This window comes from Bos indicus, chromosome 12 (assembly GCF_029378745.1).
Source record: "Bos indicus isolate NIAB-ARS_2022 breed Sahiwal x Tharparkar chromosome 12, NIAB-ARS_B.indTharparkar_mat_pri_1.0, whole genome shotgun sequence".
Lineage (NCBI taxonomy): Eukaryota > Metazoa > Chordata > Mammalia > Artiodactyla > Bovidae > Bos > Bos indicus.
Genome location: NC_091771.1, coordinates 87,794,652 through 87,809,918, shown reverse-complemented (window position 1 = coordinate 87,809,918; position 15,267 = coordinate 87,794,652). Strand labels below are relative to the sequence as shown.

General features: G+C 50.2%; 1 protein-coding gene across 2 annotated transcripts in view; it reads left to right on the top strand.

Annotated features, from left to right (window-relative positions):
• COL4A1 (collagen type IV alpha 1 chain) overlaps positions 1-15,267 on the top strand; it is a 131,458-nt gene that overhangs the window by 77,717 nt on the left and 38,474 nt on the right. For both annotated transcript variants that reach the window (XM_070800478.1, XM_070800479.1), the window contains exons 3-20: positions 2,278-2,367; positions 2,460-2,504; positions 3,570-3,614; positions 3,721-3,783; positions 4,276-4,329; positions 4,466-4,492; positions 5,758-5,841; positions 5,928-5,990; positions 7,324-7,359; positions 7,901-7,942; positions 9,136-9,222; positions 9,694-9,720; positions 9,886-9,936; positions 10,787-10,831; positions 10,916-10,969; positions 12,551-12,592; positions 13,491-13,575; positions 13,712-13,747. In XM_070800478.1, the coding sequence (XP_070656579.1) occupies positions 2,278-2,367; positions 2,460-2,504; positions 3,570-3,614; positions 3,721-3,783; positions 4,276-4,329; positions 4,466-4,492; positions 5,758-5,841; positions 5,928-5,990; positions 7,324-7,359; positions 7,901-7,942; positions 9,136-9,222; positions 9,694-9,720; positions 9,886-9,936; positions 10,787-10,831; positions 10,916-10,969; positions 12,551-12,592; positions 13,491-13,575; positions 13,712-13,747 (976 nt within the window). The remainder of the gene's footprint in view (positions 1-2,277; positions 2,368-2,459; positions 2,505-3,569; positions 3,615-3,720; positions 3,784-4,275; positions 4,330-4,465; positions 4,493-5,757; positions 5,842-5,927; positions 5,991-7,323; positions 7,360-7,900; positions 7,943-9,135; positions 9,223-9,693; positions 9,721-9,885; positions 9,937-10,786; positions 10,832-10,915; positions 10,970-12,550; positions 12,593-13,490; positions 13,576-13,711; positions 13,748-15,267) is intronic.

The following is a 15,267-nucleotide window of genomic DNA, read 5'->3' as shown; positions in this document are numbered from 1 at the left end:
TCTGCAGGCCCCGGGGACGTTTACATCTGCTCTTCCTGGTTGGTCCCCGGATGCAGCTGGTCTAGGCGGCTGCGCCAAACTGCAGAGCTTGGCTTTCTTTCCTCCACTTAGTCCTGTTTGATGGGATCCTCTGGACTTAGAAATCACTTGCTTCTTCCCCATTTATTCACACGCTGTTTCCAGCCGCCTGGCAACGACACCCACAACCCATGAAGGCCCAGTGGATGGAGACTTCTGTTCAGAACCACATTCCTACGTTGCAGAAAACTGTTGGGACTTCCCTGGTGGTCTAAGGGTTAAGAATCTGCCTGCCAGTGCAGGGGACACAGGTTCGATCCCTGGGCCAGAGCGGCCCGCATGCCGTGGGGCCTCTAAGCACACTGCCGCTGCTGAGGCCCGGGCACTCTAGAGCTCGCGCTCTGCAACAGGAGAAGCCGTCACAGTGAGAGCCCCGGGCTCCATACCTGGGGAGTAGCCCCCGCTTGCCGCAACTAGAGAAAGCCCATATGCGCAGCAGCGAGGACTCAGGGCAGCCAAAAATAATCATAAATGCATGTTTTAAAATGCACAGGCCATAATTCCCCTGCAGGTTCTGGGGCTGCAGGTTCTAGGCGGTTTGGAGAGGAGGATGACTTTGGGAGTCTTTGTTCTGTGTTCTTTCATTTATGCAAAGTTAAAATCTTCAAGGAGCTCTTGGTAATGTGCTCTGGGGCGGGCAAATGTTCGTTTACCCCCAGGTGGCTCCCCCAGTGGCACTAGTAGTAAAGAGCTCTTCTGCTGATGCGGGAAGCGTAAGCGATGCGGGTTCATCTCTGGGTTGCAAAGACCCCCCCCGGAGGAGGGCGTGGCCACCCACTCCCGTGGTCTTGCCTGGAGAATCCCATGGACAAAGGAGCCTGGCGGGCTGCAGTCCACGGGGTCACAGAGAGTCGGACTCGACTGCAGCGACTGAGCACGTGCACAAATGTTTGTTAGCTTGTCAGTTTATTTTTTCCCTTTGAGCTAACCTGACTGTGGGGGAAGTAAGGAATCCTGGCTATAGTCTCTGACATGCCTTCCGTTTTTAAAAATTGGCTAAAGATGCTTACTCAGTTTGATCGTGAGGTTGCATTGAGATCCATATGCATGCTCAATTGCTGTCATGTCTGACTCTGTGAACCCATGGACTGTAGCCCGCCAGGCTCCTCTGTCCATGAGATTCTCCAGGCAAGAATACTGGAGTGGGTAGCCTTTCCCTTCTCCAGGGGATCTTCCCGACCCAGGGATTGAGCTCGTGTCTCCTGCTTTGGGAAATAGATTCTTTACCACTGCGCCGCCTGGGTGCAAAAACGCCCATATACTGTGAAGAAAATAGGTTTTCTTGGATTCTTGTGCCTATTTGGGCTATTTCCCGTGGACAGTCTGAGTGTGGCTGTCTTCTGTAAATACCCTTAATTAGGCCACTGTGCTGCTGATGTCTGTACAGGAAGCCACATTTCCAGGGTCAAAGGGCAGCACCTCATTTCTCCACATTCTTGTCCCACTTGTCTTTCTCGTTGGTTTCATCCAGCCTGAATTACCGTCTTCCATCTCTTCATGTATTAATTTTGTTTTCTCCTTTCAAGGGCCGCCTCAAGGCCCAACATCCCACTCTTTCTGAATCGCAGCCGCATGTGAGGACCCCAAATAATACCCATTATTTTAAAAAATAGGTTGAATTTCTTTTTGCTCCACTCGGGCAGAGACCGTAATTCAACCTTGATTCTGCCTTTGCACAAAGCCAGTTTGAAGAGAGGCTCGGGGAGGCCCGTCATCAGGCTGCTGATGGCAGAGGGGGGTCTCAGCATCTGACGCTGAGACGCCGACCGTGAGCTTTGCCTCTGCATGCCTCGAAGGGAAGCCTCAACGGAGCTTGCTCTCAGAAGCTCAGTGCCGTGTCTGTCAACACAGCATCACTCATCAAAGGAGGTTATAAACAAGAAAACCCCAACTATCCTAAACAATTTAGTGGGGGAAAAACCCCAACTCTCCGTTGTTTTATTTGCCCAACAAGTTATTTAGCATTTGGAGTATAGAATATAGATAGCGCTGGACCAGGGATCATCTGTGGATATCCCTGTCCTCAAAGGAGCTTAAAGACAGCAGAGACGTGTCCGACTTGGGTCGCAGCAGGCAGCATCTTTTCTCGGACGCTCTGGCAGGCGGGATGCGGGGTGATGCTGACTGGGGCCCGTTTCTGCTCTTTCCTCCACTCCCTCCGACCCACCCTCCGTCTAATGGCTCCCTCCTCCTCCGCAGGGAGAAAGAGGCCTCCCAGGGTTACAAGGGGTCATCGGGTTTCCCGGAATGCAAGGACCCGAGGGGCCACAGGGACCACCAGGACAGAAGGTGAGCTTGGCCCTCAGGGGCGCGGGGCCAGGGGCTGGGCCCGAGGTGGTCTGCCATCGTTGTGGGTCATCGTGTCCTGTCTGTTCTTCCAGGGTGACACCGGCGAGCCCGGACTGCCAGGCACTAAAGGCACAAGAGTGAGTACAGGGCCGTGGCGTCGGCACCGCCCATGGGTGGCTCTGACACAGCGATGCCTCCGGGGGAGGGCTCCGGACCCCCACCCACCGCCTCCAGACCGTCCGGGGGCGTCTCTCCCGTCCCCCTCCCCCTTCTCTGGGCCTCTTCATCCACCTCTGTCCTCAGCGGGACAGCGGTTGCCCTGGGTGCCGCGTCCCCCTCCTCCAGGCCTGCCCCTCGACGGGCTCATTTCCTGTACTTTCGACACCGGCTTCTCCCGTGGCTCCTTCCTCGGGGGTTCCCGTGGGCGAATTTCACTGGCGGGGGGGGGGCGGATGACGCGTCTCCAGGTCTTCATCAAAGATGCCTTCGGTCAGTGTGGAAAGTGGTGATGTGTTCGGATCCACGCTCCGTCTTCCTTCTTCACGCTCTGCTGTCTTTGCTGTTCCCGCTCCTGGGATGTGCAAGCAGGGAGCTCTTTGAAAAAATCTTTGAAAAATAGAAGAGGCTGTAAAATGTAAACGTTTTAATTGTGTTATTGTTACTTCTCGGAAGGGAAGTGTGCCCAGCCTGCTGGATCCTCCTTGGGGCAGAAAGATAACAGATAGCATTGTAACTGTCTGCAGTGAAGATCTGGATTTCAGCCAGGAAGAGCTCTGACTTTCTTCCCTCAGGGAACTGATTTATGCCTACCCTGTTCTTCCCAACTGTCTGAGATTTTACTGTAAATTCTCTCTCTCTCTATCTGCCTATCTATCCATCTACCCATCTCTCTGTCTGTACATCTATCTCTCATCTCCTAGAAATTACAAAGGATGAAACGAGGGCAGAGTTATCTTGTGGGTGTGCAGCCTTGATTTTAGAAGTAATTAACCACCAGGGTTTGATGATGAAGAGTTGCTACTGAAACTCCAGGTCATCTCCAGCCCACCCCTGGGCCGGGTCCTCCGTCGCCTCTGTCTGCTCAGGGTCGATGTTCCAAATGCCAGCAGTGAGAGTCTGACATCCTTATCCAGGAGGGTGCGGTGGGAGAAAATGGGGTTCTCCCGCACCCATTGAAAACCTTTTCCTTTCCATCCCTACAGGGACCCTCAGGAGTGCCTGGTTACCCTGGAAACCCAGGACTTCCTGTATGTATATACAAGGCTTCTAGTTCCTTTATGAGATGTTTGATGTGTGTTACAGTAGCATTGATGATTTTCTAACTTGTTTACTTGTTCGTTTTGTTAATTGCAGGGTATTCCTGGCCAGGATGGTCCTCCGGGTCCCCCAGGTATTCCAGGATGCAACGGGACAAAGGTAAAGTTAGAGCGGGGTCCTCCCTGCTGGGCGCATGTTTATCTAACTTTGCACGTGCAGCAGTTGGGCAGAGTTGTCCTGTGAACACAGGTTTAGTTGCCACAGTTGGGAAGTGACTTGTGTTACATCTTTCTTTGGTAAGGAAACAGTTTTCCCATGTTTAGTGTTCAGGAAAGACATCATTAAGCCTTTCTATTTCGTAGACTTTTATTCTAAAGTTACTTTCAGCATGAAATCTCTCACTTCTAGTCTATTACCAAAGCAAATAAGAAAATGCTAGTGTTAATTCTTGTCCCTGTTAAGTGCATTCTCAAATATATTTCTTCCAACATGAGGCAGCAGTGAGCAATGCAGCTCATAGCAATTTTTAGACAATGGCTTTTACCAGCAAACGCAGCGTCCCTGGAGGGCAGGACGGGGAAAGTGATGGGGCCTCTGGGATGAGGTCCTGTCACCCTGGCGGCCCTCGAGAGTGACTTTCTCTGTCCCCAGGGTGAGAGAGGGCCTGTGGGGCCTCCCGGTTTGCCTGGATTCGCCGGAAATCCCGTGAGTCTTGGGTTGTTTGATGAGGGTGTGATCATTCCTCTCTCCTCATTGAACTCCTTTCCCTTTCCTTCCCCCCACCCGTATCTTAATGTTCTTTGGAGGAAAACAAAACTAACGCCAACGTTTTCTTTTCTAGGGACCACCAGGGTTACCGGGAATGAAGGTACGTTGTTTTACTTCCTGGATTCATTCCAGGCGTCTGTATAAAACAGATGCCACGAGAGGTAAACTTACTTTAAATTACTTTGGTTGACCGGTTGCCTGTTAAGCTGTTTGCCTAAACTCTGCTCCATTAAAAGAGCACTGAAGTCCTGCACACAGAATTAGATTTTAGAGCCTAAAGCTTCAACACCAGGTCCGTTTCTTCATAGGAAATAAGCGGTGATGGGAAGCCTAGTTTGAGGGGGAAGTGTAACAGACGTGGGTCCCTGAAGCTCCTTGTCCTGAGCCCCGGGAGGTGCTGTGAGCCCGTCTCGGCAGAGAAATAGCCAGTGGGGTGTGCGAGGGCACGCTTGTGCAATGTGTGTGCACCACATGTATACAGCACACACACATGAGGGTGGTGGAGGGAGGGAGAGGGAATTAAAATACAAATATAGTAATGTAGAATGTTTTATATGTTGTATAACACGCAATACATGTGCATTGGTCTACAATATTTACTTATTCTCATATTTATATTGCACATTAATCTAATTCTATATGTTTTGATATATAATTACAATATGTTGAGATAAAGTAGATTCCTTATTTTGGGGAGGTGTGTGACTGTGAGGGTTGCAAGTCCACAGTCCGAGGGGCAGGGATGCAGGCTGGAGACCAGGGAAGGGCGTGGGTCTGGTTTTGGAGGCGGTCTCCCTTCTTCCTGGGAGTCAGTCCTTCTTCTCAATCGCTGGGGTGGGTGGCCCCCAGCCTCTCCTCCCCCATCGTGGAATGTCATCTGCTTTATTACCGTAGCCCTTCACACCTGCAGATGTAAATGCCCACCTTGTCTGAAAAGGGCCTCCCCGTTGGCCTCAGCCTGGTGCGTGCCCGAGTCTAGGCACCGGGGCCGGGTGCGCCGGCACCTAAAACGCATCCCCTGCTTTTCTGAACGTGGCCGCGCTGGGTCTTGTCCTGAAAGATGACCCTTCCTTTGCGGGAGCGGCCGGTGCGCACAGCCTTTTGACCAGAACCGGGCCCCTGTCTAGACCCCCGCCTGCCCGGGGCCCCCACATCCTTCCATTCAGCAGTCCACGTGCTCTGTCTTCATGCTGGTTGTTAAGATGAGTGACCAGAGGAGACGGCCGGTCGGCTTATCCCAAGCGTAGGCGGAGGCTGAACCGCAGACCTGGGCTAGTCCCACACCAGCGGTGCGTGCCCCCTACTCCATGGGCGTTCAGTCTCTTTCCATGAACACCAGTGTTTGTGCTTGTCTTCCACCCCCAGGGAGATCCAGGTGAGATTCTGGGCCATATACCAGGGACCCTGCTGAAAGGCGAAAGAGGATATCCTGGACAGCCAGGAGCGCCCGTGAGTACTGGCTGGACGATTCCAAGCTTGAGCCGAGTGTCCGCCTGGGTTGCATCTTAATTCTTCTCTTTCTCGGTGAATTACAGGGCTCACCAGGTCTGCCGGGACTGCAAGGCCCCGTCGGCCCCCCAGGATTCACTGGACCACCAGTAAGTCTGGGGGTGGGGAGTCCCTCTCTGAGGCTGTCATTCAGAGAACAACTGTGTTGAGGTGTGAAGACTCATAAAATGGAATGAACACTTTAGCCTGGATGGGAGGGAACTTGGGGGAGAATGCATACCATGTACATGTATGGCTGAGTCCCTTTGCTGTCCGCCTGAAACTCTCCCAGCGTTGTTTACCGGCTGTGCTCCAGGATAAAAGAAAAAGCTGGGCCAAAAAACTTTACACGGTGGTGACCCTTTCAATTCGGATTCAAGAATGAACTTATATATATATATATTTTTAATTTATTTATCTTTTTAATTGAAGGATAATTGCTTGACAGAATTTGTTGCTTTCTGTTTAGTGGAGTATAGTTGACTTACAATTCTGTGTTGGTTTCAGGTATACAGCAGAGAGAATCAGTTACACATAATCCCCTCATTTTAGATTCTTCTCCTGTGAGGTCATTACCGAGTGTTGAGTGGGGTTCACTGCAGTGTAGTGGACTCTTGTTAGTTATCTGTTTGAGCTTCTATATTAAGGGAGTTTTTGATTGGTGTTTGTGGTCCGTATGCCCCCAGAGCCGTGGGGAAAGGATTATAAAGAGGTGTCACATGTCACAGGCGGAGACGTCCCCCTGCGACATGTGAATTACTTGTGGGGCTGCGAGGATGCCAGCGTGTCCCGTGAGCGGGGGATGCAGAGACGGACAAGCAGGCTCCGCCCTGGACCTTCACTCGTGGGAACACAGTCACATCCAGGAACCTGCTCTCCTGGGGGCTGTGGACACAGCCCGGGCTGTGAAGAAGCTGAGCTGTGTTTGTAGTGACGACTAGAAGCTGAGCTCAGAGATCAGCTTCCGGAGGCTCTGCTCTGCTATCAGCCTCCTTCACAGCTGATGATTCTCCACAGAAGGGCAGCATCAGCTCCTCCTACTCACACATTTTGGGAGCAAAAGAGAGTTTATATTAACAGAGCGTACTTGGGAGTGCCCCGTTCACTAGGAATGGGTGATGTGAGAATGCCATCCTCACTTGAGCCCGCCTGAGAGTCCTGGGGTTTGGTAGTGGGTTCATCCACTCTCTGATCGCCCAGCACACGCTCAGCTCAGTGTGTTCCACCGGGAACCCCTGGGATTATGAGGGATTTTCATCCCTGTTAGTAATTATCTTGGACTAATTTCTGGTTGCTCTCAAAGGTTAACTGTTGTAAAGTACAGGAAAAACATGTAATATCCAACAAAGTATCGCGCTAACCATGGCACCTGAAGATAACGTTGGTACAAAAAAGCACACCAGGGTTGTGAACCGTATTTAATTGAAATGCTCTGTCTTCCAGGGCCCTCCAGGCCCTCCTGGCCCTCCAGGTGAAAAGGTAAAGATTGTTTTCCATTTGTCTTTCTTTGGTGTTAGTGTGAGGCCGTCGTGACGTTGCTGTAACTCATTCTTTAGTCTCTGTAAAGTATTTCGGGAAATTATAAGTTTTATATCTATCTCTATATTTAACATGCCTGTTCACCTATCCATCAGTCCATCAGTCTATCTAACTTCTCTGTCAATTAATCCGCTCATCTATTGATCTGTCAATTATTGATCTATTGATCTTTCCTTCTATCCATCTGTCAGTCATGGAATCATTGATGTTTTCCTTAGTTTTCTAAAACCACAGTTTAAAAATCTTGAATTTTAAAAGTGGTTTCTATGGGATTCTTCTTCAGTAATACTTTAGCAAAGCTTTTAATAGACACTGAATGCAGCATGATCACAGCTTTCTTGAACGTATCAATATTACGTCTTTATGGGATGAAGCTCTTGCTTTAAATGTGCCATCTTGTTGGATTTCGTGTCGAATCTGTCAGATGGTTTTGAGCAAAGTGGACAGTGCTGGTAACGGAAGCCTGCCTTTTCATCGACAGGGGCAGATGGGCTTGAGCTTTCAAGGACCCAAAGGTGAAAAGGTGAGTGCTCTTTCTCTGGGGCGTTTTCTGGCCAAAGTCCCAGGTCTGAGCAGGATAAGGTTTCCGCCTCCGGGGCTCCCCCTGGACCCTGATGACCGCAGTCACCCTTCTCTGAACGTTCTCGGGTATGTTAGTGTTTGCTGGAGGCCGCGGCTAGAATGCGCTGGGTGACTCCGTGTGGGGTCTGACCCACAGGGGCAGCTTTAGCGAGGCCACTGTTCTCCTCTCTGTTCACAGCGGTCGGTCACAGTGTCCTCAGGCAGTGACAAAGCCCGAGCTGGGCTTCATCCTAAAAGGATCAAATGTCGTGGCCGTTCGTGGCACAACCATACCGAACGCTTAAGGATGAGGCCACTGGACCCGAGTTGGGAGGAAAAGCGCCTTGGAGGCAGGGAGGCACAGACCGGAAGGGGAGGCCTCATCCTGAGCGAGAGAGGCCGGCCCTGGGTCCCTGATGCTCTGGGGGTGCTCTGCGCCACTTTGCCTGGACCTGGCCGGTGAAACGCGCTCTGAGCACTGGCTGCTGGGATTGCGGCAGGACCCGGTTCCCAAGCCGCTGCAGACGATGGCCACGTGGGGGGGGCGACCGTGGGCCTCCTCTTCTCAGCCCAGGTTTCCACCCCGCCTTTTCGTAAACCTCAGAGGAAAGGGATTCTGCGGCAGATGCAGTGGAGGTCTTTGGATCTCAGTCGCTGCGTGGTGCCGAGGTTTCGGTACTTCCCGCTTGCCAGCAGTGGGGCTTCCAGGAAGGAATCCCTGACACTTCTGTCCTCGTTGGCTTACACGAAGACAGCTTTCCCTCTGGGCACTCCGAGGCAGCCCGTGCCCTCTCCTCCACGCCATCAAATGTGTCAGGCCAGCTTCTGAGAGCCCGTGCGTTACACGTGCTGCCTGTCTTGATGCACGGTCTGTGCACGTGTGCACACATCCATGTGTCCTCCAGCCGTTCAAGTTCCATTGTTACAGGGTGGCGGCCGCCCTGACCGCGGAGCGGGACAGCCTTCTCCTGGCTCTGAATCCTTAGTGGGCTGTCTTCCTTCGGAAACTTGATTTTCTGCTGCGGCGAGGCCAGGCTGCTACAGAACACAGTCATGTTTTTTAAAGTTCTATTCTTGGTGTTTCCCCCTTCCGCCTTTCTCCTGCCGGTATAATTATTTTTATGCCCAATTAACCCCTAATTTTTGCCTCCTCAGGGTGATCAAGGGGTCAGCGGGCCCCCAGGATTGCCAGGACAGGCGCAAGTCATCACGAAAGGAGACACGGCCATGCGAGGCGAGAAGGTAGGGGCGGAACGTGTCCAGGGAGCGCCGCCTTCCTAATCCTGAACGGTTTCGAAGGGTAAAGACAGACGGGGTCAAAGTTCAGCTTCTCCGGTTCTGTTCACCCTGACCTGGAAGACAGGGGTGTGGACTCCCCACTGTATGAGAAGTGAGCCCCTTGAGAGCAGAGGCGGCTGCTCTGGTTGCAGCCAGAGGCTGGAGGCCGACCTCCCGTGTGAGGGTCACGGTGGGGACGGCCGGGGCTGCGGCTGGGGGGTGGGGTGCAGCTGAGGGTGGGGGAGGGTCAGGTCCCGCGGACCGCGCGAGCTCTCTGTGCCGTCTTTATGTCCAGCACCCAGTCATGGCAGGAAGTGAATGCTCCAGACCAGTGTGAGTTTCCTGGTTACTGTAACAGGAGAAGCTGTGTCTTCCTTGTGCCTGTTCCATGTAGCCACTGCACAGTACTCATCTTTCTTTTATAACTTATTTTAGGGTCAAAAAGGTGAACCTGGATTTCCGGTAAGCACCAAAGTTTTGTTTATCGTTATTATTTTGTGTGAAAGACAGTCATGTATTGGTTTTAGGTTACAAGCTTATTTCACCTTCTTTGGAACATTTACTTAATTTAGTAGTCTATTTAAATGTACAAATGAATCTAACCCTTTCTTTTTTTTTTCTGTTAAGGGGCTGCCAGGGTTTGGAGAGAAAGGAGAACCTGGAAAACCAGGGCCCCGTGTAAGTGCTTCTGGAGCCCTCTCCTTCCTGGTGTGAGATCATTTCTCCCCCATTGCTAGGACCACAGGGTCATAGGAGCACAGACTCCAGGGCTCTGTAGGGGGCTTTCTGAAGCCCTGGGAGCAGGAGTAAGGAGGGAGTCGGCGTGAGAAGAGGGGCTCCCAGGTGACACAGTGGTAGAGAAGCCACCTGCCAGCACAGGAGACACGGCTTCCGTCCCTGAGTCAGGAGATCCCCTGGAGGAGGAAATGGCAACCCGCTCCAGTATCCCTGCCTGGAGAATCCCATGGACGGAGCTGAGGCTTATTCAGAGGACTGCCCCTTCTCCTGCCAAGACAGCACATCCACTCCATCACCTCCGTCTCGGTTGGGCCCTCACTAAAGAGCCACCTGTCCACCTGCTCAGAGCATCTGGGTGCCCAGCTGCTCCGATGCTTCCCACGCCCCGAGTGACAGGAGACCCACCACCTCCAACAGCCGAGAGAGTTCAGTTTCTTCCTGAAGCGACGCGTGGAAACCTCTGTGAGCGTGACACAGCGGTGTATCAGCCGCCAAACACCCCCTTGCCAGTCGGAAAACCTCCCTGGTATCAGCTCTGCAGCCAGGTCGTGAGGTCATAGGAGACTCGGAGTGCATCGACCTCCAGTTTTTAAACACTGTAAAGTCTTTTGTAGCCCTTTCAGCTCATGGTGATTTAATGTGTCTTCCATGACGTATTACTGTAGTGTGGCCAGCTCACCCAGAGAATTCACACAGTGTAATAACTTGTATTTGATTCAAACCCGTGGTGTTAGAGCACAGCTATTACTCTTATCTCTGCACTACTAATATTTAAATTTTTGTTGTACAGGGAAAACCAGGAAAAGATGGTGAAAAAGGAGAAAAAGGGAGTCCAGTGAGTATTTCTCTATGATTTTTTAAAAAGCAAGCCGTTGCTCTTACTCGCTTATAACTGTTGCTGCTTTCTGTCCCATTTTAGGGGTTTCCAGGCGACTCAGGGTACCCAGGACAGCCTGGCCAAGACGGTTTAAAGGTGAATGGCGACCCTACTTTCTTTGTTTTTTGCCTTTATTTTGCCCAACCTAAAAGTTTTTCCTAAAGGACCATGCACTCAAAGAAGAGAAATTATGTTATGTCCCGTGTGAGGAAACACGACTTAGTGGTTCATTTGTGTGCATATGTTTTTAAAAGAAAAAATATAAACTGTTCCACTCAAGTTTTTATGTGGGTTTTTTTTTGGAGTAGATTAGTTTTTCCCAATTATGAAACAAAGTAAATGCAGGAAGATATAGAAAAAGAAAACTTGTGTAATTTTCCTACGATTGACTCAGAAATGGTCAGAAGTCATAACTATCCCACGTGTTCACATATACGTGAGCTTCTAAAAAATGGGACTGCATGATTTAGCTGACTTTTTCCCTTGACGGCATAGTGGGGATATATTCCAGTGTTGTAAGTGTGGTTATATGTCAACACTTGGGATGCTCGTGCCTTTTTCCGCATGGTATTGGGTCTTTTCCATATTTTTCTGATTGTAAGTATCAGAAAAATACTTGTCATTTCCCACCATAAATTCCTAAAATGTATAATTTTGGAGTTAATGTTTAGACCCGTTTCTGGGGAAGCTTTTGCCACATGAGATAAAATTGCCCTCAGAAGAAAGAACGCTTCATCAGCCTTCCATCTGACATCTGTTTGTTATTGAACTTAAATACTTGCCAATCTGATACTCAGAGAAAACTGTGGTTTTATTTACTTATTTTTGTGTGTGGGTTTATTTTTCTCTTTGAATCATGAGACTAGGTAATGTAAATCTTCATTAAAATAAGAAATGGATTGGAAATATTCATCACTGGATTGGAAATACTCATCTCTAACAGTAGGGAGAGGACCTCAGGGTTTGCTTAGCAAAGCCTGTGACAAAGGGAGAAATCTTTCTCTAAGGCTGTAACTTTATGAGAAAGGCAATTCTTATAGGCTATAAAAGGTAAATTTGTTTAGAATATATTAGCTAAGGGTTTTTTTAAAGTCCCGTGATTATCTAAAATCTCTTCTTGTATTCAAATAAGAAAAATCAAAGCATGTTAATTCTGGTTTAACACGTTTAAAGCCTTAGCTTAGAAGGAAAAAAATGAAAAATAAATAAATAAAAGTAAGTGAAAAATGTGCCTTCATGAAATAATGTGCATATCTTAGGACTCTTAAAAGTATTATTATAATTCTTACATAAGAACATTGCATATAAAAGGATTTAGTTCTTGAGTTTTTCATCTAATATATGTTAAATTAAGCCTCAGAGTCATAAGAATTTATCTACCCGATGTTTTCAAGTCATGCTGGATCTTAAGGGGAAAGGAAAAACACAAGTTTCCTTTTATTATGACTTTCAATGCAGGTTTAGACACTTACACCTGAAATCCTCAACTAAAATGATTTCTTTAAGAAAATACATTTAGCCACCCTAAGCTTTCATATCATTTTATTTCATTTATTGTTAATTATTTTTTAAAAAACGACTGTATAGGACTTCCCCAGTGGTCCAGTGGGTTAGCCTGCATTTCCAGGCAACCATTATAATTAAAAAAATACAAGTGAAGTTGTTGTTCTCTTTCAGGGAGAGAAAGGTGAAGCAGGTCCTCCCGGGCTTCCCGGAACTGTGAGTACCAGTGGCACCTGCTGTCTGTGAGGCGGTTTGAAAAGAGGGAGAGAGAGAGACGGGCTGACCCGTCGCCTTGGCCACACGCTCCACGACCTCCCTAGAGTGACGTTGACGTAGGGGGTGCATGTGATTTGAGCCGACAGTTTGTGTTTTGCATCATGCGGTGTTTGGTATTTACTCATCACATTTGGACACTTTCTGCCTATCTTTGACAACTCAAATGAAAAGAGCTGCATGTGGATAACAATACTCGCAACACATTCTGAAACTTAAATGAAAGGTGTGGTAAGGAAAAAGATAATCAGGGAAACAGATCATCGATTGCTCCAGAGGAACTGTGTCTGAAGGGTGGTAGACACCCTGTCCTCGCATTTCGGCAGCTCAGAATTGGGGTGAACCGCTTCCTCCTTTTTATTGAGGCTCACAGAGCCTTTTTCCTGTCCCATATTCCAAGGGCCTTAAAGAAGGGTCCCCACTTCTGACCTCTTCCAATGAAAAAAAAATGGAGTGTTCCTGTTACATATTTCCTGAGGAAATTTTAGGCAACTTTTGGGATAATACTCTTTTAAGAAGTCTGTTCTTGCAGCTTGTGTGAGCACTGAGATATTCCATTCCTAAACCTCAGAATTCATAAATTTCTAACTTGCCTTCACTGGTAGAGCCTCTGCCAAGCAGATTATTACGAAAGGAAGCAGAACTGCCTGGCAGAGTTCACTGCACGGAGAGCAGTGGTTCTGTTTTCCATGCGCCCCCCTCCCCGCCACCTCCTCCTCTCCCATGTTACTTCTCTGCTTTCACATGCCTTGAAATAATAAAAACTGTGTGTTTCTTTGTGCTGTAATGTACATCCCAGCCCCTGCTGTGCCGTGTGATGATCTTTTCTTCCGTAATTCAGGTTATTGGCACGGGACCGTTGGGAGAGAAAGGAGAGCCCGGGTACCCAGGGGGTCCGGGGGCGAAAGGGGAGACAGGTCCCAAAGGTGAGGTCCTTTCCTGCCTCTCTCCCTCCCCTCCTCCTCCTGCTCCCGGGACCACGGGCACCCGCAGCACAGAAATTCACGCCACGACCCTCCAGTGAACCAGGCTCAGTTTGTCCCACTCTCTCTGCCCCTGTAGGTTTCCCAGGAATACCAGGCCAGCCAGGCCCTCCAGGTGAGCGTCCGTAACGGATTCTTTTAGAGTATTTGTACGCTTTCTGTGCCGTTTCCATTCTGAACACGTTTATCCTCTGTGCTGGTTAGATACTTGCATAAAATGGTTGGCAATTTTGTTGCACGTTTTTCTAGTTCTGAAAACAAGGTGTGCTCCTGGGACAGTGTTTACTTTGTAAATTGCATGTTAGCAGGTACTTAGACGCATGCATTTCTTCTCTCCCTGGCTGTGACTCAACAGCCTCCCTTTCCATGGTTCCCAGGGGTATGGTCGCCTTTCTGAAGACCACCCCCCCACCCCCTCCAAGCATCCTCGCTGTCCCTTGCTATCTGTCTGGAATGCCTCGGCTTGAGACAGGACTCAAGGCTGAAACCCCTTCTAACTAATCTAATCAACCTTAATCTTGCTGCTTGGGAGATTCCTGCGTCACTGAGCTTGTGCTAAGTCTGTGCCTGTTTTGTGCTAGTTTTGCATTTCTAACGGGCCGAGTCATAGGGAGGCTGGGGGCTGCACTTCTCCGTAGCACGGATGCCTGCTGTGTGCACTGCGTGCATGAACAGCGCAGAGGTAATAAATGCTCGGCTCGGAGCCCTCACGTGCCCCAGGACTGATCCCGCACGGAGAGCTCTCAGTCTTACCGAGGCTTTGGTTTTGTTTGTTCTTTATTTTTAATTCTTATTGTTCTTTGTTATTTTATTTTTCCCTTCCTGACAGTTCTTAGGTTGAAAGTTCTCCCAGAGCCCCTTCCTTTAGTTTTATGGGAACAGACACCACCACCAGCCCCCCCGACGCCCCCACCATCAGCAGTGGCTCAAGGCTGGCTTTCAGCGCCCTGCATACCTTTTTGCTGCTAAAATTTGGGCATCTGCCCTTAAAATCATCCTTGTCCATCTCTCCCACCCCCGTCTTCTCCATGGTCTGAAGCTCGCTGGACCTCCCGGGTGCTCTAGTGAATAGGTCACTTCCGGTCTCCCTTGCCAAATCTGCTTTCTCAGACCTCTTATCTGACCCCATTAGCATCTTAAGCTGTGGTTTTTAGAACCCGTCTTTGAAGCTGCCCCGTCCTTGTCTGCTTTCAGGCCGCCCCGCCCGCCCTCTGCTGACCGTGGAGGCCCTCGCCTCCCTGCCAGCCTCCCTGCCTCGTGCGGATCACCGGGGGTCAGGTTCACAGCTGGGGTCCGGGTCCGGCCGTCCTTCCTGGGAGCTCTTCCCCGCTCCGCTCTGCTCTTGCCTGGGCCAGCTCTTCAGGGTCACCTCCCTGTCCACCCTCCTGCTGCGGGCCCTCTCGGAGGCTGGCTGTCCACTCTCTGGAGCAGCAGTCGCTTCCCCCGTGGCCGCCTGGACCACTGGGTCCCGAGCGCTTCATCCAGACCCCTCTGGGCTGTCACAGGCCCCTGCGATCTTGCCCCCACAAAACTCAGGGGGGCCGAACTCGCCTGCCCGCGCTCGCTCCGCCCACCGCCGTGGCATCGCGCTCTTCCCCAGGGTCGCCTCCCCATCCTGACTCCTTTTCGGCTGGT